At 53.8% G+C, this 25569-nt stretch overlaps 2 protein-coding genes and 1 pseudogene across 7 annotated transcripts in view; 2 read left to right on the forward strand and 1 right to left on the reverse strand.

Moving 5' to 3' along the window:
- The window catches only part of LOC136570645 (zinc finger protein 135-like), a 174440-nt gene that overhangs the window by 19360 nt on the left and 129511 nt on the right, over positions 1-25569 (reverse strand). The window contains exon 1 of one of the 2 annotated variants that reach the window (XM_066571092.1): positions 171-321. The exons of the other annotated variant lie outside the window; for it this stretch is intronic. The gene's annotated coding sequence lies outside the window, so the exon portion shown is untranslated. Of the gene's footprint in view, positions 1-170; positions 322-25569 lie in introns of those variants that run through there. 2 annotated transcript variants of the gene reach the window in all.
- Positions 529-10819, forward strand: LOC136570663 (class I histocompatibility antigen, F10 alpha chain-like). 5 transcript variants are annotated; one of them, XM_066571132.1, is made up of 8 exons: positions 529-613; positions 2140-2403; positions 3655-3930; positions 4323-4593; positions 4650-4756; positions 4855-4890; positions 5010-5042; positions 5539-5774. In XM_066571132.1, the coding sequence occupies exons 1-8, from the start codon at positions 544-546 to the stop codon at positions 5550-5552; spliced, it is 1071 nt and encodes a 356-aa protein (XP_066427229.1). In that variant the 5' UTR covers positions 529-543; the 3' UTR covers positions 5553-5774. The 5 variants fall into 5 exon arrangements, with proteins under 5 accessions (XP_066427229.1, XP_066427228.1, XP_066427227.1 ...); XM_066571131.1 differs by lacking the exon at positions 5539-5774 and adding an exon at positions 10700-10749 and having other exon boundaries at positions 572-609; positions 4323-4595; positions 4737-4756; XM_066571130.1 differs by having other exon boundaries at positions 572-609; positions 4323-4595; positions 4737-4756.
- Positions 13883-23634, forward strand: LOC136570660 (zinc finger protein 180-like; annotated as a pseudogene).

Raw genomic sequence — 25569 nt, forward strand, 5'->3', positions numbered from 1 at the left:
GACCTGGGACCCCCTGAACCTCCGTTCCTGGGCATGGAGACCCCCCTGCACTCCCTAATCCGGGACTGGGACCCCTCCTGGACCCCCCCCCCCACGTGTTCTGGGACCCCCTGCACCCCTCCCCGGCCCTCCCGCCGTTCCCAGACCGCAGACCCGCCCTTTTCCTTCACCTTTGCACCCCAGATCTCCCAAATTTCCCGATCCCCTCAGTTCTCCACTCCCGGCACTTTCTTAAGGGGGTTCCAGGGGGTTCCAGGTGCTTCTCCGAGGGCTCCAGGGTGGTCGCAGCGGGGATCCAGAGGGATCCTGAGGGATTCTCAGGGATTCTCTGGAATTCCCCCGTCCTCTCCCCGCCCTCCTCGGTCCCTTTCGCTTCCGCGTCCCAACCTGCGAGACCGGGATCAGCCCGGCGATCGATGACGTCACTGACAGATCGGGCTGCCATTGGCAGAAAAGAAATAGCGGCGCCAATGGCAAGGCCGGAGGTGGCTCTGGGGGCTGGGTTGGACCGGGCTGTGGGCGGGGCCGCAGCCGAGCAGCGCCATGGCTCCAGCGCTGGGTCTGGGGCTGCTCTTGGGGCTCCTGGGGGACGCGGGGGGCGTGACCAAGGTGAGTGGGAACCCCGAAACCGGGAACTCCCTGAACCGCAATTTCTGGGCACGGGTAACCCCCTGAATTTCCATTTCCGGGAATCGGAACCTCCCTAAAACTCCATTCTCGGGCAGGGGAATACCCCTGAACCTGCATTTTGGGTCCTGTGATCCCCCCCCATCCCCTTCCCTAGAACTGTGACTCCCCTGAACCCCCGTTCCTGGGCACGGGGACCCCGTGAACGTTTTCATGGCAGTAGGACCTCCCCCTGCACCCGCTTATCTGGCCCCGGGACCCACCGGATCTCCCATTCCTGGGGTTCGGGATCCCTTTGAATCCCGAATCTCGGCACGGGAACCCCCCCGAACCCCCATTCCTGGGCACTGGAACACCCCAGAATCTCCATTTCGGGACACTGGGACCCCCCTGCACCCCCTTATCTGGGACTGCGATCCCCCACACCCCTGTCAGTGCTCTGGGACCCTCCTGCTCCCCCTTTTCGAGCATTCCGCTTTTCCCAGATCCCAGACCCTTTGGTCTTTGGACCTCCCAGATCTCCCAACTTTCCGTGTCCCCCCCGTTTTCCACTCCCGTCGCTTCCCGAAACTGGGTCCCATAGGGTCCCAGGGGTCTCACGGGGGTCGCAGCGGGGATCCAGAGGGATCCAGATGAACTCCCTGGAATTCCCCCTTTCCGTCCATCCCCTCCCCCCCGCATTCCCTCGGTCTCTTTCCTGTCTCCCAAGCTGCACCCCCGGGATCCGCCCGCCTCTCCCAGCCCCAGACCCCCCTTTCCCATGACCCAGGGACCCCCTGGATCCCTTATCCTGCCTCTCCCAGTCCCTTCCCTGAGCCTTGGACCCTTCCCGGCTCTCCTGGTTCCAGTTCCTGCCTCCTAGATGCTCCCAGACCCCCCAGTCTCTGCATCCCCCCAGTTCTTCACCCCCTGCTTGTCCTGCAGGGGGTCCCAGGGGGTCCAGGAAGGTCCAAGGAGGGATTCTGGGCCCTGGAAACCCCCTGAATTTCCAGTTCTGGGCACTGGGACCTCCCTGCACCCTCTTATCCAGTACCAATCACCCTGCACCCCATTTCCCATCCATCCTTCCTTCCCCAGTCCCCCTTTTCCTTGTCTCTGAGATCACCTGGACCCCATTCCTGCTTTTCTCAGCCCCCAGCCCCCCCTTTCCTCTGCTTCAAGGTCCCCCAGCCTCCCATTCTGAGGCTCACAAGGTCCCACCTTGTGACCCCTTTCCTTGGCACTGAGGACTCCTGGACCCCCTTTCCTGTGGACAGTGATCCCCTGGAACCCCCATCCGGCCTCTCCCTGTCCCTGCACCCCTCACCCCCTTTCCATAACCCTGGAACCCCCTGAGCCCCCATTCCTGGACACCAGGACCCCCTGCAGGCCCTTTCCTGTCCATCCCACCTCTCCCACCCTGTACATCCTTTCCTTGGCCCCAGGATCCCCAAACCCCTTCCCAGCTCTCCCAGTTCCCCTTTCATTGATCCATGATCTCCTCAATCCCCCCAAATCTCCGTGTCCCCCCAGTTCTCCACTCCCTGCACTATCTGCAAGTGGCGGTGTCAGAGCCCAGCCCGGGGATCCCCCAGTTCATGTCCATTGGGTACCTGGATGGGATCCCCTTTGTGCGCTACAACAGCGAGCGGGGCCGGGTGGAGCCACTGACGCAGTGGATAAAGGATGGAGTCGAGGAGGAATATTGGGACAGGGAGACCCAGATCAATGTGAGGAACCAGCAGGTGGCTGCTGGGCACCTGGATGTACTGCGGGAGTGGTACAACCAGAGCAGGGGTGAGTGGGGGGAGCTGTGGGGCTGGGATGGCATTTGGGGGGGTGAGATGGGACATATGGGCTGGGATGGGATCTATAAGTCTCAGACATGGACTCACAAGGCTCCAGGTGGCTGAAAATGGGGGTCCATTGGGCTGGGATGGGATAGCTTGTCATCCATTGGGTTGGGATGTGGATCCATGGAGCTGGGATGGGATCTGTGGGCTTGGGTTGGGATCCATGGGGCTGGAATGGGAACTGTAGGGCTGGGATGAGGATCCATGGGGCTGGGATGGGTTCTGTGGGGCTGGGATAGAAACTGTAGGACTAAGATGGGGATCCATGGGGTTAGGATGGGGATCCATGGGGCTGGAATGGCATCTGTAGGGCTGGGTTGAGGATCCATAGGACTTGGATGAGGATCTATAAGTCTTAGGTGTGCATTCACAGGGCTCCAAGAGGCTGAAACGGGGATTCATTAGGCTGGGATGGGATCTGTGGGGCTGGAATGAGAACTGTGGGGCTGGGGTGGGGATCCATGGGGCTGGGATGGGAACTGTAGGTCTCAGAGATGGACTCACAGGGCTCCAAGGGGCTGAAAACAGGGATCCATTAGGTTGGGATGGTATATCTTGTGATCCATGGGTTGGGATATGGGTCCATGGGGCTGGGATGGGATCTGTGGGGCTGGGATATGGGTCCATGGGGCTGAGATGGGAACTGTGGGGCTAGGATAGAAACTGTAGGGCTTGGATGGGGATCCAAGGGGCTGAGATGGGAACTGTGGGGCTGGGATGGGATCTATAGGTCTCCAATGTGGATTCACAGGGATCCAAGGGGCTGAAATGGGGATCCATTAGGCTGGTATGGGATAGCTTGTGATCCATGGGGTTGGGAGGGGATGTGTGGGGCTGAGATAAAAACTGTAGGGGTGAGATGGGGATCTGTGGGGCTGGAATGGGACCTGTGGGGCTGGAATGGGGCCTATGGGGCTGGGATGGAAACTGTAGGGCTGGGATCTACAGGTCATGGGGCTCTGAGGGGCTGAAATGGGGGTCCATTAGGCTGAGATGGGATAGCTTGTGATCCATGGGGCTGGGATTGGGTCCATGCAACTGGGATGTGGATCCATGGGGCTAGGATGGGATCCATGGGCTTGGGTTGGGATCCATGGGGTTGGGATGTGGAGCCATGGGACTCCAAGGGGCTGGAATGGGGCTCTGTGGGGCTGGGATGCAATTCCATGGGTCTCTGTGGGTACAATCCCCCCAGGTCCCCACACAAATTTGATAGTTCGTGGCTGTGATCTCCTGTCCGATGGGAGTGTTCGTGGATCTGAGCGGCACAGCTACAATGGACGGGATTTCATCTCCTTTGACCTGGGATCCGGGAGATTTGTGGTGGCCGACAGCGCTGCTGAGATCACCAGGAGGCGCTGGGAACAGGATGGCACCGTGGCTGAGGCACGGATGAATTGCCTGAAGCACGAATGCCCAGAATGGCTCCGGAAATACGTCGGGTACGGGCAGAAGGAGCTGGAGCGCAAAGGTGGGAGCAGAATTCCTGTGGGGATTTGGGATTTGGGAATGGAGGACTTGGGAACATGGTAATTCCTGTGGAAATTCTATGGATAGATCTTATCTCCATCCCATTCCCATAGAATTCCATGGTCAGATCTCACCCCAATCACATTCCTGTAGGAATTCCATGAGTAGATGTCACTCTCATTGCATTCCCATGGAATTCCACAGTCAGATTTCACCCCCATCCAATTCCCATGGAATTTCATGAGCAGATCTCGCCCCCATCCCATTCCCATGGAATTCCATAGGCAGATCTCATCTCCATCCCATTCCAGTGGGAATTCCGTGGGCAGATCTCACTCTCATCCCATTCCAATGGGAATTCCATGGATATTCCTCACCATTATTCCATTCCAGAGCCCTCTGATGTCCATGTGTCCAGAAGAGAGGAACACGGGACGCTGATCCTGTCCTGCCACGTGTACGGATTCTACCCCAACACAATCGCAGTCAGCTGGATGAAGGGGGGTGAAACCTTGGATCAGGAGACGGAGTGGGGCGGGATCGTTCCCAACAGCGATGGCACCTTCCACACCTGGGCCAGGATCGAGGCGCTGCCGGAGGAGCGGGAGCAGTACCGGTGCAGGGTGGAGCATCCCGGAATGCCAGCGCCCAGGATCTTCGCTTGGGGTGAGGCTGGGAATGTGGGGATTGGGAATTTGGAATTCCTAAATGGGGATTCCCCTCCCCCTCCTCACTATCCCATCTCTCCGTGGTGGTCGCTGTGTCTGTCATCGCTGCCATCCTCATCCTCATCTTCATCGGATTCAGTGTCTGGAAGCTCCAATCCGGTAACACACGGGATGGGGGTCAGGAAGGGACACGGATCCACCCGGCACCGTTCTGGGAATCCTGTGACACCGATGCTGATCCCACTTTGTTTCCATAGGGAGGAGGGACAGGAATGGATACAACCCAGCAGCCGGTGAGTTCCAATGGCGGATCCAGCTCTGGATCCCCTCTGTGTGGATCCCAGGATGGATCCTGGGGTTAATCCCAGTGTGTGATCCGTGCTGGAATCTCATGGATCTTCTCTCTCTGCAGGAAAAGATGTGAGAACCAATGGCTTGACCACAGGTACAGAGCAGGATCAGGGTGGGATTCCAGAGAGGGATCAGGGCAGGATGGATGGACTGGGATCAAGGAAGGATTCTGGATCAGAGCAGGGTCCAGAGTGGGATCAGGTGGAATTGTAGAGTGGGATTTGGGCTGGATTGTGGAGTGGGATCAGGAGGGATGGATGGAGCAGGATTGGTGTGGGAGGGATGGAGTGGGATCAGGGCTGGATTCCAGACAACAATCAGGTGGGATGGAATGGAGCAGGATCAGGTTGGGATTCCAGAGAAGGACTGGGGCAGGATGGATGGGCTGGAATGGGGTCGGATGGATGGAGCAGGGCTGGGGCAGAATAGATGGAGTGGGAACAGGTGGGATGGATGGAGCAGGATTGCAGCAGGATTGGTGTGGGATCACGTGGGATTCCAGAGCAGCTCCTGCTCTCCATGGACTCCAGACAGGTCCATCCTGTGGAATGGGGACAGGGTGACACTGTGACCCTCGCTCATTCTGGCAGGAATTACCGCCTGAGCAATCCATGGAGCTGGATCCTGCCCCTTCCCTCTTCCCGGGAAAGCTGAGAGCTGCCAGCAGAGCTCATCTTGCTGCTCCCACCCACCCCACAGCTCTTGCTAATGTATCCATATCCCATTTTCCAATGTTTTAAAGGCAAGAACCACAAATATTCATGATGCTTCACTTCTGGTGTGAAATTATCCTGCTTTGGGCAATAAATCCTGCTTGGGGCAATAAAGCCTCCTTGGGGCAATGTGAGAATCATAAATCAGAGTGTTTTGGGAAAGCTGCAAAAGGCAGGCCTCAGCGACACCAGAACTGTGATTAGAGCTAAGCAGTAGCCATGAGATAGGTCAGCAGTAAAAAGTAGAAAAGTAAGGATAAATAGAACAATGCTCTGTGTATTAATGCTTGTCTAGAATAACTCCCTAATCTACAGAAATGTATATCTAGCAAGATATTAGGAAATTCTAAGCTTAATAATGGAGGTCTGTGCATTGTGGTTTAAGGCTTACAAGTAGGTATTGTATTCAAAATAAGCAAGCATTGTTTTAACTGAAGGTATGTGTGCTTATAGTGGTTGGATAGAACTACTGTCAATATGCTTTTGCTTTGTGTGATTGGTCAAAAAGCTTATAAAGTAAGTTGTAACATTAAGTTCTTGGTCTGCTGCCTGGGATGTGAGCTGCTGGCATCTTCCCATTGTCGTAACCAGTAATGACACTGATGCTGGAAAATAAAACAGCTCAAGGTACATTCCTTGCAGGCCTGTCCTGTTTGTGATTTGTACATAGCCCCTGGCCAGCAATAGTAGAAATCATAGCATATATTTGTCCATTATAGGCTCAGTCAATAACACCAGGGTACACAAAGATACCTTCCATTGTATCACTAGACCTTCCAGTCAATAGTGCACTTAATCCTTTCCCAATAGGTCCTTGTGCTTCAACAGGAATCTTAGGCACCTTTGGGTTGCATATGGTTACTGTGTCAGATGTGAATACATCCATTCCAGCTGCTTCTTGAGTCCTTCCTGTGTGCTGATCACATGAGCCTTCACAGGAAGGTGAGGAAATGCTTTTGTCTTTGTGCATCCCCTCCTCACCTGAGTCATTTGTTTCCCTGGTCCTTGAGAGGATTTGTGGGTTTGCAGGAACTATTTGTTTTCAGATGGCCTTGCTGTTTATATTTACAATACTGAGGTGACACTCTTACAGCAGCCCTATTGAGTTGCCTAGTAAGGTCACATTGTGGGAATGAGAACCTACTTTAGCACAGGCATTTATGAATTCATTTAGTGATGGATTTTCCTTGGGTAATAGTTCTAAGATTTTCTGCAGTCTTCGTTGGTGTTATCTTTTGCTAACTGTAAAATTAGGTGATTTTTGATCTCTACATTAACAATTTGTTTCTGCATTGCATCTTGCCATCTCTCTAACTGCAGATATGGTTCATTAACTCCCTGCTTAATCTTTGAATATGTTTGGGTCGGATTTGCCATATTTGCTACCTTAAATAAAGCTTGCGTACCTAGTCCTTTGACCTGTGCTAGCACCAGTGGGTGTAGCCTAGCCTGGAGTTGTGGATCACCCACTGGTGGCAGCTCCAGGAGCTGAGACCCCTGCCTCATAACGTGGATCTTCATTTAGGAAAATCTAGATTTTTTTAATTGCTGTTTTTCTGCACTGCTTTTCCATGCAGATTCAAACACCATATATTGGACTGTTGAAAACATTAATTTAACAAGCTGCTTTATATCAAATGGAGTTACCGCCTCTGTTGTTAAGAAATGTACCATGTTAGCAACAGCAGGCGAACCTAAACCGTGTTTGGTAACAAGCTGGCACAGCTTGGAAAGAACTGGCCACTGGAAAGGGGCGTACTTATCTAGAGCAGTTCTACTGCCTCTTACCATGGGGAAAACTGCTAATGTCCCGTCCTCTGGCTCCCAGCCCCCAGACATAGGCACATTAATGAGTTCTGCCCCTTTGAAGTCCCTATCTGCAATAGCGACTTGTTTTATCTTCTGCAAAACAGACACTGGATCGAACGATGTTTGTGGCAGTAAGGCAAGGGCAGTGTTATCACGGTGTCCCGCAGATGGATGGGCTGTTCAGAGTCTCTGCCAGTGTCCCTTGCTGGCATACATTCAAGGGCCAGCTCCAGCTCTGGTGAACTCTTGGCAGTGGCAGCGGCAATTTGGGGATTCCCGGACTCTCTGCTGCTTCCGGGCGTGATGTTTGGCTGGGACTCAGGTCTGGGAGGAAGCAGTTCTGGTGTGCTTGGGGTCTTTGCAGGCGTTGCTGGAACTGTGAATTTCTCCATTGCCACGGGAACCGTGCAATCAGCACAACTAAGCGCTGTCTCAGAATACGTGCTTGTGACAGCCACAGAGCTTGGATCCGCCGCAGGCAGGGCTTGGTGGCGCACCTGGCAGCAGGCTTGGGCAGCTCTATAGCAGCCAGGAGTAGTTCTGCAGCCAGGTGCGCCCCAACAGGGGCTGGGCCCTGTTGTGCCAGGGCCAGGCACAGTCTTGCTGCTGCTAGGTACATATGTAGGGGTGTTTTCAAGCACAGCAAAGCACAGAGAGGTAGCTTTGCTGCGGGCAGAGACAGATACAGGGATTTCAACCAGTGCTTCATGGCACAGAGGATCTGGAATCTCTCTGGGGCCAGGTGCCGCTTCTGTTATCTCAGCCAGGGTGGCAGGGTATGGTGGAGCGGTAGCAACCCCTGCTTTGCGGCCATGCACCATCCCACAGGTGCGAGGCATCTTGCAGCAGCGGCGGTTGGGTGCCTTGCAGTGGCTGCAGCAGCAACGCACCTTCCTGTCGCTACCAAGCACCACTTCTGGGGTCTCAGCCGGGTCAGCAGGGCATGGCAGAGCAGCAGAGCACCTCTGCAGCACTGCATCTCTCTGCCCTCTGAATCGACAGCAGTGCGTTCTAGTGACAATGCATGCTGCTCTTGGGCAGTTACGGAAGTTTCTGCCAGCACAGCAGAACTACGGGCATTAGCACAGAGAAGGAAAGTGGCCAGTTGTTTCAGAGGTCTTGGCAGCCGCAGCAGGGCACAGAGGGGCTGTAGAGTGCCCATTTAACACAGCACAGCCGCTTGGGGCGGTTTCGCTGATGGCCTCAGGGACGGGTCCTGGAGGGTGTCAGGGCGCTCCCCGGGTAGGTCACCCTCGCTTGGGGAGGCTCCACAGCTCCGCCCGTAGACCTCCCCGCACGTTGTACTTTCTGTACCCATCCTTTTCCTTCTCGCATCCAGCACAACGTCTGCCTGCCCCACTTCCTCCCTTGGTGCCGTGCTTTTGCCATTCACCTCGGCAGACAGTACCAGTTGTGATTCCTCTGCCGTTCTCACCACCTGCTTGCTCTGCAACATTTTTATCACGTTCATTATGAGTCTCCATGGTTTAATAACATAAATGGCAGAGTCATCTCCTGTGGAGGCAGCTGTAAGGATATGTCAGCCAGCCCGCTCTCAAGTTTTTAAATCTAGGACAGCCCATTCTAATACATCCAGTCCGTGGCTCTCACACCACGTTATGAAGGCTAATAAAGACCATTCCTCATATTTTTCAAATCTTTTCTTTAAAATGGGAAACCATACCTTCAGGAGGGGGTCCTCTGGTGTTGAAGACCATGCTCCCATGCTGGTGGTGTCTTCCACTTACAAAAAGAAAAAAGAAAAAAAGAAAAGAAAAAATAAAGAGGGTCCAGACTAATCACAGCTCTATATGCCGTTCTTCGCAGCTCAGAGGCTGCAAGCAACTCCTCCTGGTTGCCCCGTCTGTCTCCCTGCTCTATTGGCAGCAGCTGTTGCAATCACATCAGGGTCCACCAATTGTCACAGTTTCAGAGACAGACCAGTGACAAGACACACTGAGTTCATGCAGCAACAGTTCACTCTATTCAGATCTTGCTCCCTTATACACCTTAGGAGCCCATGAGGTTAATCCTCATTGGCTGAGCCAATTACTTCCTGGTCAGCCAGCCAACAGAAGCCTGAGTCTCCAATGGCCTGGGCCTGCTGTCAAGGTTTGACGCTGGCGCAATGCCAGTCCCCCCATGAAAATATATTCTCCCTGGTGTCTGCTGTGAGATGTGACCAGGAATAGAGCAAAGCAGGCTCCAATTTAGGAATAAAGGAAAAAAAAAAAAAAAACACTTTATCAACCTACAACTATATCTAAAAAGAAACACACACAGAACTCAGAATGAAAACCCTCCAAAAACATTCCTCCTCCCCCCACCAAATTTCCAATACATCACAGTAAGACCAAAACCTTGGATTCTCAATTCAGTTACCACCCCTCAGATCACTAACTCTCAGTCCATCACCACCCTTTAGATAATCAATTCTCAGTTTATCAAGAAGAGAGGAGTCCCTCTTGTACCATAGGCTTCCCCAGGAAACACAGTTGAAACCTCTTGTGTTTCCATGTCACACATGGCACCGCCTGGAGAACATTTGCCATCATGACATCTTCCTTCCATGCCCAGTGCTCTCACCACTGTACATGGACCAAAGCTGCTTCTGGGGTTCCCCTTTTAAGGATGCTTTGCCCAGTTCCAAAAAAGCCCAGTCTCTCACTTTTGGGACACCTGTCCCCTCCAAATTCACCCCCTGGGGCCGAGGGGTCTCGAGAACAGAGATCTTCTTCACTGAAGATCAAGGGCACCACCACACCCTCCTCACCTGTTGTCTCTGTTCACACACTCCTTCACATAACATCACTGCACTCTCTTGGCTCCAAGCCATTGCCTCCCCCCTTCATGCAGTGTCTGTGTCACAGGAAAAATGGTTCTGTCCATGGCTATACAAGAAAAGTCCAGCCAAAGGCCACTCCATCATCCACCCACCAAGATTCTTCTCAACTTCTCTCGTGGCCCATTTCCTCTTATCTCATCTCTATTTCTCTTCTCATTCAACTCCAGGAGGATCAGCATTTGTAAGGCTTCCATCATCCAAGAAAAGGGTTAAAAATCTCAGGCTCTGCCTGTCCAGAACTCATCCCCCCGCCCTTCTCCTCCGGCGGTGCTATCAAATTTCAAGGTGGCACAGACACAGACACCGACTCTCTCTCTCTCCTGGGGTGGGGGTGGAGTGGCTGCCCGATCCCTCTCAGTGATCCTCTACCCTTCCATCCTGCAGGGGCCTTCACCTCCCTTCTCTGTCCAAGGCCCGGCTCACCTCACCCGGCCACATGGCTTCCCCTCCCGCACCGAGCCCGCAGCCGGGCAGGGCAGCTCTGAACCTTTCACCAACCGGAACCAAGAGAGCTTCCCCTGGGCGTTCTCTGCTTTTAACCCCCGTGTTCTCAGAGGCATATCCACGTCCTCAGCGGCCACACCAGGTGCCAATATTCAAATCTGAGCACCTATTGGTTTGACCACTGCATCCCAAAAAACTTACTTCTTTTTCAAACCTGGACATGTGTTGTGCATTATAATGTTAACTTTTGCAGAAGTAGCTGTAGTTGTCACATAAGAACTAATGCTTTTATTTTTCTAACTAATTGACAATAATGAGAATAACTCAGAGATATTTGTGAAAGAGCTAATGTTGGCTTAAAGGACTTGTGGAAATAGCTAAAACCGTCTGCAGGGTCAGATAACATCTAAGGAAGGGATGTGATGAGGCCCCTGCCATTGACCTTTCCACTGTCAATAACTGTCACCTGCTGAAACCACAGAACAGGGGCCCCTTGTGAGAGAGTGACACACAACCCTCAAAACAACAATCCACGATTCCTGCACGTGCTCTAAAAAGGCGAGCTGGGGGTCAAACCAACCTAAAGAATTCCTGGAACATGTAAATGAGTTCAAAGAAATGTTTGAATATGTACAATCATTATGAATATGTATTTCAACAATACAATGGAAAAAGTAGACAAGAAGAGTTGCTGTGGTTAACCGGTGTGCCTCTGGCCATTGCCAAACACCAGTGCTGTTATTAATTTGTCTTTAATTAGCCGTTGTTAAACTTTAAAAAATTCTAAAGAGTAAGGTTGCTTTCTCACAAAACCCATGGTGTTCACCCCTTGTTGTTCCCCCAAGCCAGAAACTCTCAATCCTAAACTTGGTCTGTGTGGAAGAGAAGGAGGCTGCAAAGAAAAGGATACTACACTGATGTGGAGGCCCAGGGGCTTAACAGCAGTCGCAGCTCTACAGCTGTGGAGGACTGGTCCCAAAGAAGAAGAATAGATTTCAAAGTTATGGTGAGAAGCTTGCTTCTTCCATAGATCTTTGCAGGCACATGCTGATTTATGGAAAGTATGCTCTGTCATTGGCCCATTGGCTAATTACCCTAGTTCAACCCCTATTACCCATCTTTGGTTAGTCCCTAGAATGTTCTCTCTCTCTGTCCCTCCATTGGCCCCAGTTTACTGCATTCCTCTGCCACTGCTTCGCTATTAGCTGTCCTGACCCTTAACCCCTCCTTTGCCCCATTTTCCCCCATATCCATTGGACCCTGACCCTCAGCTCCACCCTCACTACCCCATATAAAAAACCCCTGTGCCCTTGGCTTGCACCCTGTCTTTGTCCCTGGACCCTGTTCAGCTCTGTCCCCTGTTCCTGTACCAATAAACCCAGTTTGCTGAGATCATACCCAGACCCATCCTGCCGACTTTGTCAGCTTTATAAAGCAGCCGTGAGCTCCGGGCTCCTGAGTGCCGGATGCTCCAAGGGCCTCGGCAGCGCCAGGATGCTCCAGACTGGGACAGCCAGGCAGGGCAGGAGGAATCACTGCCCCTTTCCCCTCCCTGCTGCTCCATCTCCCAGCCCAGCATCGCTGCAGGACAGCCTCACTGCCAACGCCATCCTGCCAGGGATGGACTGGGGGGATCTCCTTCCCCTTCCCTCTGGCATGGAGGCAAATCCCATCTTCTCCTTCTCCGCCCTCCTCCCTCTCCCCCTTCTGTCCTTCATCCATCCACGTTCCTTTCCCATCTCCTTCCTCCCTTGTTCCTCCTTCTTCCTTCCTCTCCATCTGCCTTTTCCCCTTTCCCTTCTCCCTGTCTCTTCCTCTCCTTGTCCTTCCTCCTCCAGGAACTGAGCTGCAGACAGAGACCAGGGAGAACAAATCCCTGCCACAGAACCTTGTGGAAGAGGCCATTTGGAACGGCTCCACGGCGCAGGAATCCAACGGGGAAGAAAAGGCCCAGAAATCCCACACAAAGAGGGGCTGCAAACCCAGCTTGGGGAGCTGTGAGGAGGTAAAAGCCTCCCTGTGCCGGGAAGGGTGTGGGGAATGTGAGAAGAGCTTCAGGCAGAGCTCAGGCTATTCCTGGTGCCTCCAAAAACGGCGGTGCCAGATGCAGAGATCCCCCTGCAGATCCATGGGGATGCAGAGATCCCCCTGCAGATCCATGGGGATGCAGAGATCCCCATGCGGATCCATGGGGATGCAGAGATCCCCCTGCAGCCCCCGGAGCAGCCACGCTGGAGCACGGGGATGCCTGAGAGGAGGCTGTGACCCCGTGGCCAGAGGGGCCCCGCTGGAGCAGCCTGTCCTGGCAGGACTGACCCCGGGGCACAGTGACCCACGCTGCAGCACTTGGAGGGGGGCTGTGCCCCGTGGGATGGACTCAGCTTGGAGAAGTTCCTGGAGAAGCCTCCGGTGGGAGAGAGCCCAGGGTGCAGCAGGGGAACGACTCCTGTCCCTGAGCAGAGGGAGAAGCCCCGGGGCATGAAGTGAGCACGGCCCCATTCCCTGTCTCCAGCACTGCCGGGGTAGGAGGTGCAGCTGGAAGGAGGGAGGCGTAGGGGAAAGCGGGATTTAAGGGTCTTCACTTACTTCTCATTATCCTGCTCTGAGTTTTTAGTTTTCTGTCAGAAATCTCTCCCCTCCCCCACTCATCCACAGAGGTTTTGAGCAGTTTTCCCTATTTGAGGGAAATCAAAACGATGCACTGATGCTCCTAATTAGGGGTAGCAGTAGTGAGGCTCCAGGGCTTCCCGCTGAGCCGGAGCCACCGGCGCCGCAGTGCTTCGGGAAAGCCGTGGCGGGAGGTGCGGAGAAGTTTGTTTGTGTTTTCAGCTCAATCCCGCTCGGGCCCGGGCCCGTTCCAGGGCTGTTCCTCATCTCCGGCTCTGCCCTCACGCAGCCCGGGGGGCCCTGAGAGCGCGGGGCGAGGCTGTGCCGTGTGCAGAGCCCGCCCCTGGCTGCGATTGGGCGACGGTGCCGTCAGTCGTGGTTCTGGCGCGCTGATTGGTGGGATCGGGGCGGGGCAGGGCCCCGGTGGCGGCCTGAGAGCGGCCGTGGCTCGGCAGCGGCGCCATTGGCGGAGCGTCTGTGCGGGCCCGGGAGTGGCGGCAGCGGCCGGAGCGCGGTGAGGCGGCGGCGGCGGCGACGGCGGCGGAGCTGGGAGGCGGCCGCAGCGCAGGTGGGAGCCGCGCTGGGTTGTGCGGGGGCTCGGGGCTCGCTGCGGGCCTCGGGGGCGGCAGGGGGCTCAGGCGGGTTCGTTGTGCTGTGTCCGGCCCGTGTTGCCGCTGGCGTGAGGGCGCTGCGGGAGCGGCTGCCCGCGGTCTCCTTGCGGCCGCTGCCTCGGCAGGAGCCGCTGCCGGAGCAGCGCTGGCTCGGCCCGGTTGCTGTGGCTGGGACAGAGGGGGCTGCCCCGTGCCCGGGGCTGTGCGGGGAAATTGACGTGGCCGGAGGTTTCTGTGCCCCGAGGAGACAGAGTCCTGTACAAGTGACTTTATTGCTGAGCAGAGGGAGAGGCCGTGGCGCATTTGCCGTGCGCTCGCTGCCATTGTTGTAGTTCGCAGCCTCCTTTTTATCCTCATTTTCCCGGCCGATTCTCTCTCTCCCTTTGCCCACTGGCTGAGGTACTTGGAAGGTTCAGACTTCCCGATCCGCCAACTGCATGTCCTCGTTAATGTGCACCCCCACTTTTGTAGAACAGCCGATATTCCTGGCTCTGTTAAGTCTTTGTTCTTTTCCTCGAAGTTCATGAATTTAGAGGAATTTTGAGCAGCAGTCCGTGTCAGTTTGTTCTATTGTCTGAAACTGATGTTTTTTCCCGTTACTTCCTTCTCTACAAGTCCCTGGCCCTATCTCCATGCAGATTGACTCATTGACTCTGTTTTTTTTCTTACTGAGTCTTCTTTGGTTTTGGAATTATTCTCAGTGCCCTCATTCCCTGTCCTTCTCTAGGCATTCCTGGATCAGGAGGCCTGGTTGCCACCTGCATCCCCTCGCTCACCTGCTGAATGAGCTGCATCCACAACATTCTCCATTTGCTGTTTCCTTTTGCAGCTGTACCAATTTCTGTTGCAGAGTCAGATATCCTCACCATGGGCTCTGCCTTTAGCTGTGCAAATTCCATCTGTGCAAGCGGGCAGAGGGAATCAGCCCAATTCCTGCCCCGGGTAGGAAGACCCAGGTACATTGTCCAGGCTTTGCCCCAGCAGGGTTAATTTGCATTTCTGAAGCTCCTCTCTAGGCTGCCTGGAATGAAGCTTCTTTTCCAGAGCAGCGATGCAGCCCCCCCCCCCCAATTTGCTTTTTTAGTTGTTGTTGTTTTTGGTTTTGTTTGTTTTTTATTTATTTGTTTGGTTGGTTGGTTTTTTGTTTTGTTATGGTTTTAGGTAGGGGGATGTTTTTTGTTTGTTTTTTAAACAATATTTAAACAAACTATTAACTGTTTCTGAGTTAAATGGTCACCTTTAAAGTAGTTCTAGGTGAACGTTGAAAAACCCATAACAAAACTTGATTCTCACACTTCTGTCCCAAACCTACCTAACCATATAAAGTAGGATTATTTTGAAAAACGATTCTCATGTTGTATTCTTGTCACTGAAACTGCGGGGGAAACAAAAACCCTCCAACAATATCTTTAGTGTTAGAGAGTCAAGGCATTACTTGGTTTTGGCAAAGATATGCAGCACACATCATTCCATCCACACATAGCCCGAGTGTGCAGAGAAGATCATTCCATGACACGTGAGATTTATTAGTTTTTTCCTAAACTTTATGTAGTCTGAACCAATCTAAATCCATTGGTTTAATGTTCATTGCTTCCAAGTGGTGTAGTTTTTAGTATTTGGTTTCCTATTAGATCCGGATTCCTTCCCCTCTGGAGTTAATTAGGTCCACACTCCTGGATGTCCTTCTCAGCCTTTTCCAGAGCAGGTGTCTCCAGCTGTGCCGGGGGCAGTGTCTGGGGTAGCTGTTGGTTGCTGTTTGCTGCTGGGCGTTGATGTTTCATTGCTGGTCGTTATCTCTGTGGGTGTCTTTTGGGCTATTCCCAGTCTGTGGAGATGTTGAACTCATCTCTGTTGAGTGGTGTAACATCCTTTAAATAAAACCTTTAAAATTCCTTTCCCCAAGGCAAAGACAAACGAGCCTGAGAGAAAGAAGATTTAAAAGAAACAAAATGGGTACATTTTGCAGCAATGCAATCCCAGGCAGCCCAGAGTGTGGGTGTGAGTGAGCCCCAGAGTGGAATTGTGCCGTGGTGCTCCCCAGCAGCTGTGGCAGTGCAGGCCCAGCCAGCGCTGAAGCTGCAGCAGTGGCAGCAAGGCTTGGCCGCAGTGGCTGGAGGTGCCAGAGGAGGGTGGCCAGGATTTCCGAGGGTTTGAGCAGAGGATCTGTGGGCAGGCCCAGGGGCTTGGCCCGCTGTGGAGCCCTGGCTGCTGCTGCGTTGCCTTCAGGGCAGGCTCAGTGGGGGCTCCCATGGTCCTGCTGCAGGCGGGAAGTGCAAATCTCCGGGGCTTCAGAGCCCCTGAGGCCAGGCTGAGGGGTCCCCCCGTGTTCAGCTGTGCTGGCGGCTGTTTCTGGCCTCAGGGACACTTGGCATGGGCCCCTTGGCCACCAGTGGTGCTGCTTTGCACTCCTTAGGCAGGAGCCGATGTCCTGGCTGGGTGTTGGCAACAGCAAAGTCCCAGGGCAGGCTCTGTGCCAGCCCAGCTTCCTGTGGGAGAGATTTCACAAGAGACGGGATTCTGGCCACAGACTGCTTGAAACATACATCCCTTATCTCCACCCTGCACAAGGTGGAGAATTACCAGGGTAAGGAATTCCAGACATCAATTCAGAGGGAGATAATTGAATATCTGCCCTGGGTCTGGTTCTTCTTCTTGCCATAGCCAATGGCAAAAGCTGTACCCACGGCATCTTGGTTTCTATTACCAGCTTCCAAAAGTGTTTCTTTATTTCTCCTGACCTGAGCTCTGGGGGTGCCAGGGGTTATGAAGGTCCCATTGTATTCCTAAAGCTGCCATAACCTCCTGAAGGATCTTTTGAGTAAAATGAGTTCTTCTTTCTGAGTCTATTGCTTCCACAATCCCTTCTCTATGAATTAATTATTTTAGAAATACCTTAATAAGTGATGCAGTGGTTGCTGAAGCAGTCAGAATTGCTTTTGCCCCCCTGTTAGGTGCCATGGTGTCAGCAGAAGATATTGAAGCCTTCCTGCTCAGGGCATTTCAGTGCCAGGCTCTTAAAAGCACCCAGAGCTCTGCGGGTTGAGCTGAGCATGGGGCGGTGACCTGCGCTTTGTCTGATTCCCCTTCCTTAATAACAGCCTGTCTTGTAGCTCTTTTCCCTTCTGTTGCCCTTGCAGAGCCATCCAGAAACACATTTTCTCCTGCAGTCCAGGGATTGTCTCATCAATCTCTCCCAGCCTGGGTCTGGAGCTCTGTCCCTTGAATGCAGTCTTGGGTGTCTCGGTCTCTCTGCGAGCCTCTCAGGAACCCCGGGCCAGTCCCGAGTCGGCAGACACCGGGGAGGGCAGCCCCGACACGGCCGACAGCGGGGAGACACTCTCTGTGCCCCGAGGGTACTGAGGGCACCTGGGCTGGTCACCTTCACAGCACAAGAGACCCCAGAGACAGCGGTAGAAGATAAAGGGCCGACTCTTAGCAGGGGTTAATCCAAGGTTTTATTAGGAGTCCCAAAGGAGCTCCTGCACCTCAGGAGGCCTCCTGTCCAGAGCCCAGGAGATGTGCCAAGGTCACATTTAAAGGGAGGTGGAAACCAAAAGCAGATAACATTTTACCAACCTGTAAGTGACCCTAAGGGATGGATGCTGGGGGATAAACATATAGGACAGCGTATGGGGCAAGGCTTGGGGGGCTGACCCCTGGCCTCTGGCTAATCACTCAATGACCTGGACTGAAACTTCTGGATGGAGGGGATGGGATGCTGAGTGATTGACAGAGAGCCAGGGTGGGGGTTTGGGGATGATCTCATCCCGGGAGAGGGATTACACAGGTAAAGGGAGAGGGGTACAGTTTGGGATAAACCATTTGGGAAAAATATGGGGATACAAAACAAAACTACTTCAAAGTATTACAAAGTATAAAAACGCACTACAACACCTGAGTTTCTTGCCAGCCCCTCTCCAGGCTGTTCAAACAGGAGGCTGAGTTAAACCCTTGCCCTGTCCTCAGTTCTGAATCCTCCTGCGCCACTGAACAAGTTTCATACTGTAATAACTGAGCCCTGCTCATCCATTTAGAGGCTCTTTTGGTTGTCAAAGCTGTAATTGATGCCAGATGTGAACAATAGGAGATCCTCCTGTTGTCATCAGTTTTCAGGCCTCAGTTCCTATGAAAGCTGTGGCTGCACAATTCTGCAGACATTGAGGCCACTCTGGCCACTGGGTTAAACATTTTAACACAAGAATTCTTCAGCATGGCCCTGTTTAACATCCCCCTACAATTCAAATTCTTTCTCCCTGTTTAGGAGGGCCAGGCCAGGAGCCTCAGTTAATCTGCTTTTTAACACTTGAAAATTCTGTGATTCCTCCTTGTGTCCATCAATCCAGTTTCTTGACTGGAGTGTTGTAGGGAGAGATCCCTGGCTCCAAAACCCTGCCTTTAAGAGAGAGTCAGTAATAAGCTGTAAGCCCTTCCTTCCCTCTCTTGGAAGAGGGTATTGATTTTAAATCAATACAAGCAACCTCTTGTCCTTGTTGCTTCAAAGTAATTTGGTGAGGCTCCATATCTAATTTTCCCTCTTTCCCTGGACTGTCCACATTTGTGGGTTCACTTCAGCATAGGCCTTGCCAGACATTTGACACATAAGTACAACATCATAAGCCTCTGTATCATCTTTTACAATATAAAAATCCAGCCACCAATTCCTTCCCAGTAAATTGCAATCAAGTAGGAAGAAAAAGAAATTAATTTATTTCAAACGTATCCCCTACATCTCCTAGTAGTGGTTGATGAAATCATACCTGCTCATCTTTCCCACTTATTCCCTTAATAATTAAACCATGCCTTTCCTATTTTGCCCATTAGGTCTAAGATTCAGAGTGGATTGAGAGGCCCCTGTGTCCATCAGGAAAGGCCTCCTCTCAATGCCAACCCACCCTGAATGTTCTCAAGGGCTCCAGTGTGGAGGGTCCCTGGTGTGATGGGAGCTGTGACAGCCCTGCCAATCCATGTCCATCAAGGGGTGGACTTGCTGGTCCTGAGGGTGCTGCTGTCTGTGCTTGCAGTGTCCTTGTGCCCTGCAGCTGGAGCCCTGATTCCTTGCCAGGGGCTGTTTGGGTGGGCTGTCCCCTGCCGAGGAGGGCAATGCCTCTGCCGGGTGCTTGTGGCCGAGCCCGTGCCCTGGGTGCTGGGGCCCCCTTGGGCCCTGGGGTTGATCCCTCAGGGGCTGTAGGAACTCTGCCCTGGCCTTTGCCTTCAGCTTGGCCTTTTGCTGCTCCCTTCTTGCATTCACCTGCTGGGCCTTTGTGCCCAAGTGCTGCAGGGCCTTCTTCTGTCCCTCCTGCAGCCCCCCTCAGTGCCTGTGGGTGCTCATCCTCTGAGAGCTGCTGAGCTTTCTGCAAAATTACTTGTTTTCCAGCGACCCAAACAATGTCTCGATCCTTCCATGTATAATCCACATTTCCCAGGTGTTCCTTGCTCCTCGTCCCTGTGCTCAGGGTGCCCTCCCCAGCCCGTATCCCAGAGCCGCTCCCTGTCCTGCCGCAGTGTCCAAAGGCGCCCCCCCGGCGGGCAGGGCCGGCAGCTCCACGGGGCCGGGCAGCGGCCGGGGCGTCCCGCAGCCTCCTGGGGGCCGGGGGCCACTGCCGGCCCTGCCCGGGGCTGGTGGGGTCAGGCAGCGCCCGGCGCTGAGCCCCGGCTGCCCCACAGCCCCGGCCCGGCCCCGCAGCTCCCCCCAGGCCCCCAGCCCGTGCTCCCGGTCCCGCACCTCTGCGCCCGGTGCTGCCGCTGCCCCCCACAGAGAAACCCCCTGAAACCCTGACCTCCTTGTTTTCCTCTCCGGGAAACCGGGGATGCAAATGATCAGCTGGCAAATTTTGAGGCTAAGACCCTGCTGAAAAAAAAACCCCAATCCTCAGTATTTTTCTCTTCCTCCTCTTTTCTTTTTCTTACCACATAGATTCTTCCTGCTGCTTCCTGCCTTAACCATATTCATGCACACTCCCCTTCACCCAGTCTCTTCCCAGCACACCAATGCCATCCATCCCCTGTTGTCCAAATCCCTTCTCCACTTCTCTTATTGCCCCCCTGGGTGTCCAAGTCCTTAATTGCCTCTGAGGGAGTGTGCAATCTACCTCAACCTTCTCCCAAGGGACCCTTCAGAGATATTTTGGGATCATCATCCCTTTGGCACAGGACCCCTTCCTGGCTTTCCCTTTTCTGTCTCCATGGGTGCCCTGCCATGCTCACTCCCCAAAGATCCCAGTGCACTCACTGATGAGATTTTCAGTGCTCTCTCCCTGCTGACTCTTCACAGCCCTCCCGATGTGTCACTCGTCTGTCTCCTGGTCACTCTCAGGTACCCAATCAGTCCCCGGTGCTGCCGCCCCCAAGGGGGCCGATCACCCAAACTGGGTGAGGCACCTTCAGCTGCACTCACTGCCCGCTGCCCCAGACGGTGGAAGGAATTCCGGACGAGTCCCAAGCTGTGTGGAAAAATTGACATCACCAGAGGATTCTGTCCACAAAGCAGACAGAGGAGTCCTGTAAAAGTAATTTCATTCCTAAAGAAAGGGAGAGGCCATGGGACATTTCCTACAGAGTCTTTCCGGTTGGTGGAGGACACAGCCTCCTGTTCATCCTAATTTTCCCAGCTGCATCTCCCTCTTCCTTTCCTCATTGGGTGGTGTACTTGAGAGGAAGAGACTTCCCAATCCACTTACTACATATCCCCTTGATATGCTCCCTACTTTTGTGTAGCAACCGATATTCATGGCTCTGTGAAGTCTTTGTTCTTCTTGAAGTTCATGAATGTGGCAGGACCTTGGCTGAGCAGCAGTCTGTGTCATCAGTTAACAACATTTTCTTAAACTGATGGCTTCTCCTGTCGCTTCCTTACGTACAAGTTCCTGGGTCTATCTCTCAGCAGATTCACAGCATCTGATTGTAAAGACACTTTCCTCTTCTTCCTTTCATGGGGATCCCGCGTTTGTGGGACATCCCCCCTGGAGCAGGGTGTCCCCCCTTGCTGCAGCCCCAGCCCTCAGGCAGCGCTCAGCCAATCAGAGCACGCGGCTTTGATGACTCAGCAGTTGCCAGGCAGACCCGCAGCTCTCAGCGTTCCCCACCTGCGCCCAGCGCCCCCCTCGGCCCCAGCGCCCCCCTCGAGGGGAATTTGGGGAGGTGGGAGTGGGGCAGCGCCAAGGCCGGGCCCCCCGCGCTGTCCTGGCGGGAGCGGTTGCAGTGGGGACCGAGTGCGGGCGGGAGCGGCCGAGAGCCCAGCGCTGCCCCAGCCCGACCTGCCCCAGCTCCATCCCTGCCCCTGCCATGGGATGCTGTGGGTTTGGGGGCAAGAGGGAGCCGGCAGCGGGTGCTGGGCCTGGGGCAGGAGGAGAAGGGAAGGAGAAGCAGGGTTGAAGAACAAAATGGTGAAACCCTGGACATGGGAGGAAAAGGTGGGATTGTGCAGGAGAAGGAGGAGTTGTAGGAGGAAGAAGAGTGTGAGGAAGAGCAGGAACGGAGGAGGAGGAGCAGAAAGAGGCGGCACCACACGGTTCTGCCTCTCCCTGTATCTGCAGCCTCCCCCCCAGCCCCAGGAGCTTTGTCCGTATGCAGCAGGTGACCAGGGGAGGGGGAATCCATGATTTTCACAGAGGCTGAATCTTGGGGTTTCTGAGCTTTACTGGGCAAATGTTGGTGCTTTTGTTTTTTGTGAGGGCTGAATCTCTGTATTTTGGAGGGGGTTTTTGCTGAATATTGATGTTGGGGAAGTTTTTGATCTGCATCTTGATGTTTAAAGGATTTTTGACTTTCCCAGATGAACTTGGGCATGGAGGCTTTCCCAGTCCAAGCTGCTCTCCTCTTGATTTTTTCTGCAAACCAGGATTTTTAATTCCCAGGGTGTGGCCTGATGGAAGAGGAGGAAAAGACCCGAATGTACCTCATGAAGAGGGGCTGCAAACCGTGCCCAGGGAGTTCTGGGGAGGAAAGAGCCCCTGTGAGCCAGGAATGCATCCTGGGATCCAGCCAGAGCTTGGAGCTGGTGGAGAAGCCTCATGGCAGGGAGAAGCCACACAGGTGCTTGGAATGTGGGAAATGTTTCAGCTGGAGCTCCACCCTGAGGCAGCACCAGGTGATCCACACTGGGGAGAGGCCCTTTGAGTGTGGGGAATGTGGGAGGAGTTTCAGCCACAACTCCATCCTGATCCAACACCAGAGGATCCACACTGGGGAAAAGCCCTTTGAGTGTGGGGAATGTGGGAAGAGCTTCAGGCAGAGGGGCCAACTGATACGACACCAGGTGATCCACACTGGGGAAAAGCCCTATGAGTGTGGGGAGTGTGGGATAAGCTTCAGCCAGAAGGGCTACCTGACGGAACACCAGAAGATCCACACTGGGGAAAAGCCCTTTGAGTGTGGGGAATGTGGGAGGAGCTTCAGAGGAAGCTCAGCCCTAATTCGGCACCAGGTCATCCACACGGGGGAACGGCCCTACACCTGCTTGGAATGTGGGAAGAGCTATGGGTGGAACTCTGACCTGAGAAAACACCAGCGCACCCACTCTGGGGAGAGGCCCTACGAGTGTCCTGAGTGTGGGAAGAGGTTTCACAGGAGCTCCGATCTCCTCAAACATGAGCGGATTCACACAGAGGAGAGGCCCTTCCGCTGCCCCGACTGTGGGAAGGGCTTCAAGCAAAACTGCAAACTCACCATCCACCGGCGCATCCACACTGGAGAGAGGCCCTACGAGTGTCCTGAGTGTGGGATGAGATTCTCACAGAGCTGTCACTTGACAGAACACCAACGGAGGCGCCACTAAGGGAAGCCCTGTGAGTGCCCCAAGTGTAGGAAAAGCTTTGTGTGCTGCTCCAGCTCTGTCCCCCATGAGACGATCCATGTTGAATGATCCCCAGTGAGCGTTGTTGGGCAGAGCCCTGGTGATCCATGGTCCTGGTGATCCGTGTTGGGAAGACACCTGGCTTGGAGGCTCCACATCTTCCTGGTTCCCTGTGGGCAGCTAGATAAACCCAGCAGCAGGAACATCCATTGGGACACAGACCTACAATGGGAATTCCTTGGGGAGGGCAGATTTGTTGACTTTCATCCCCATAAAATCTTTTGCATTCAATCCTATCTTCTGGTGATATCAGGGACTACTGAATGGTGTTGAAGATATGTTCGGAGTGGACTATATGATGTTTGTATCCTCAGTCTGTTCTGTTTATGCTGAATAATAAGTTTTGTAACTTCAAGACCTGTCCTGAGAGTGAAGGGGTAGAGAAGCAGCATGCTGTTTGTTTTCAGAAACTGCACTCACTCCTCCACATTCCTGCTCCTATACTGTGTTGTCTGCGGATGGACAGACAGCGGGACAGAGCTCTCCTTTGCTTTTAGTTAGTTTTAGCTAGCTGAGGCAAAGAAGTTCTCTGGACTGTGGGTTTTTTGCCCTTTTCTTTGGACCTGTTTAAACCTGCTGTGGCCTGAACACCAGAAGAGCACGGGCAGCTCACACCTGTGCCCCACCAGGCCGGGCCTGGGCTGCGGCATTTCCAGCACCAGAGGGACTGATAAGGGACTGAGTGACCTGAGCTACAGCCCACAGAGGGACTTGGTGAGTTTGTCTCTCTTTTAGAGCAGCAAGAGGTTTTATTGTTTAATATTGTTTAGGTTTTATTGTATAATAAACAGTTTTTTCCACTTTTCTTCAAAGAGTTATTTTATTTTTCCTGAAGCAGTTGGGGGAGGGGCTGATTGAATCTGCTTTCTAGAGAAACTCCTTTGGGGGTTCTCTCCCAAATTTGCCCTGAACCAGGACAAGGTCCTTTCTAACTTCAGGGATTACATGATTTTGATTTCCTATTGCCCAAAGGTGTCTTCCGTAGCCAAATGGTGGAAAACTGGGGAAAAGACTAAGATTTTGGAGACAGTGGGATAGAAACTCCACCAGAAAAGGTTCTTGCCTTCTACCCAAGCATGTGGATGCTCAGCCAGCATGGACACTGAAATCCTTTTCTTTTGGTCTTGATTTTCTTTTAATTTCTCTTCATCCCTTTAAAATATGCAGTCTTGGTGTAAAAGTAGACATTGAACTAAGACATGGGTGTAGTCATGGTAGAACACAGATATGGTGGGACAGACATGGAGAGTAACATGGTGACGCATGGACATGGAGGGGGACATAGCCATTCATGGGGATGTGGGTGGACACAGGCATGGATGGAGATGTGGGGAACAATGACAGGGATGGAAACATGGTGGGGAGACAGCCGTGGGTGAGGACATGGTGGGACATGGCCAGTGACATGTGGGGACATGGCCATGGCTGGTGCCATGGGGGGAACTTGCAGGGGATGTGGGGGATGCTGGGTTTGAGGGAGTTGAGGGTTCCTGGGAGGGATTTGGGGCTTGCTGAGGCCTTTGGGGACCCCAGGCCAAGTGGCTCTGGCTGTGCTGGGAGACCCTGGGGGAGGTTCTGGGGCAGCTGCTCAAGGACCCCCTGAACTGGAGCCCCAGCTGGGCATTGGGCTCCTGGAAGGGGATGAACATCTTTGTCCCCAGGAGGGAAATCCCAGCACCCCCAGGGTGTCAGGGGCAGCTGAGAGGCCACAGCAGGGAAGGGAAAGCCAGACAGAGCTGTCACACTCTTAAACTACACCCCAAAAGTCCCAAAACTGAGGGATTCTTCCCAGGAAAAAGCAGCTAGGAGCTGCCAGAATTGAGGGAAAGGGGGGATGTGACCCCCCAGACTGAGCAGGAGGGACCTGCATCCCCCAAAACCAAAAAGGGACGAGAGGTGGAACTGAAGGCACGATGGGAAAGGGGTGGGAGTGCAGGGAAAAAGAGGATTCAGAGTGGGAGAGGGATGGGATCCCCAGATTGAGTTGGGAGGGGTCCTTGGGTTGGGGGAATGATGGGAGAGGGGGGGAAAGTTGGGGATAGGATAGAAAAAGGGTGGTTCCGTGGGGATCCCACTGTGTCCCCATCGCTTGATCCCTGGAGTGATTCCCTGGGGCTCTGGAGGGGAATGGATCTGCACTGGGTGGATTCCCAAGCCCCCTGCCCATCCCTGGGGGGCTCATGGGGGTTTCCCTGGTTCCCTCCACCCAAATGCTGCAGCCATGGGAGAGAGAAGGGTGTGAAAGGAGGATCTGGATTGGGCACAGAGGAGGAGCAATAGGAAGAGGAGGGAGAGAAGAAGCGGAGGATGGGCAAAGGAAGAGCAGGAAGAAGAATAGAAAGAGGAGGAGCCGCAGCAGAACCACGCTGTTTTCCCACTCGCCCGCTGAGTCTGCAGCTCCCCTGGCCCTGGCAGCACCTATCCCCCCAGATCTCACAGGTGAGTGGGGAGGGGGAACTCACCCCAAATCCATTGGAGGATCTCTGGGAGGGTTTGTTTCAGGGGAGGGGATGTTTGGATCTTGCAGGGCCCCAAGGGTGAGACACAGATGCCCCTTTGGAGAACTGTGGAAGGTTCCTGTAGCAAACTGTCTGTACTGGCTGGGGCAGTGGTACCAGCTGGGGGGGACATTGGTGTTGGGACTCTGATTGGCATCAGAGTGGGGAGAGCAACGAAGGCCAATCCTGGAGCTGGGGGATCCTGTCAGCCTGGAGGGGTGGGGGAGGCTGGAGATGAGCAGG

The sequence above is a fragment of the Molothrus aeneus genome, unplaced genomic scaffold, assembly GCF_037042795.1.
Source record: "Molothrus aeneus isolate 106 unplaced genomic scaffold, BPBGC_Maene_1.0 scaffold_35, whole genome shotgun sequence".
NCBI lineage: Eukaryota > Metazoa > Chordata > Aves > Passeriformes > Icteridae > Molothrus > Molothrus aeneus.

Bases quoted from the DNA above. Each gene is read 5' to 3' on its own strand.
- LOC136570663 (XM_066571132.1), top strand. From the start codon at position 544: ATGGCTCCAGCGCTGGGTCTGGGGCTGCTCTTGGGGCTCCTGGGGGAC. The intron at 614-2,139 runs GTGGGAACCCCG...GTGTCCCCCCAG, and splicing joins GGGGGGCGTGACCAAGGTGA to TTCTCCACTCCCTGCACTAT. The intron at 4,891-5,009 runs GTGAGTTCCAAT...CTCTCTCTGCAG, and splicing joins TGGATACAACCCAGCAGCCG to GAAAAGATGTGAGAACCAAT.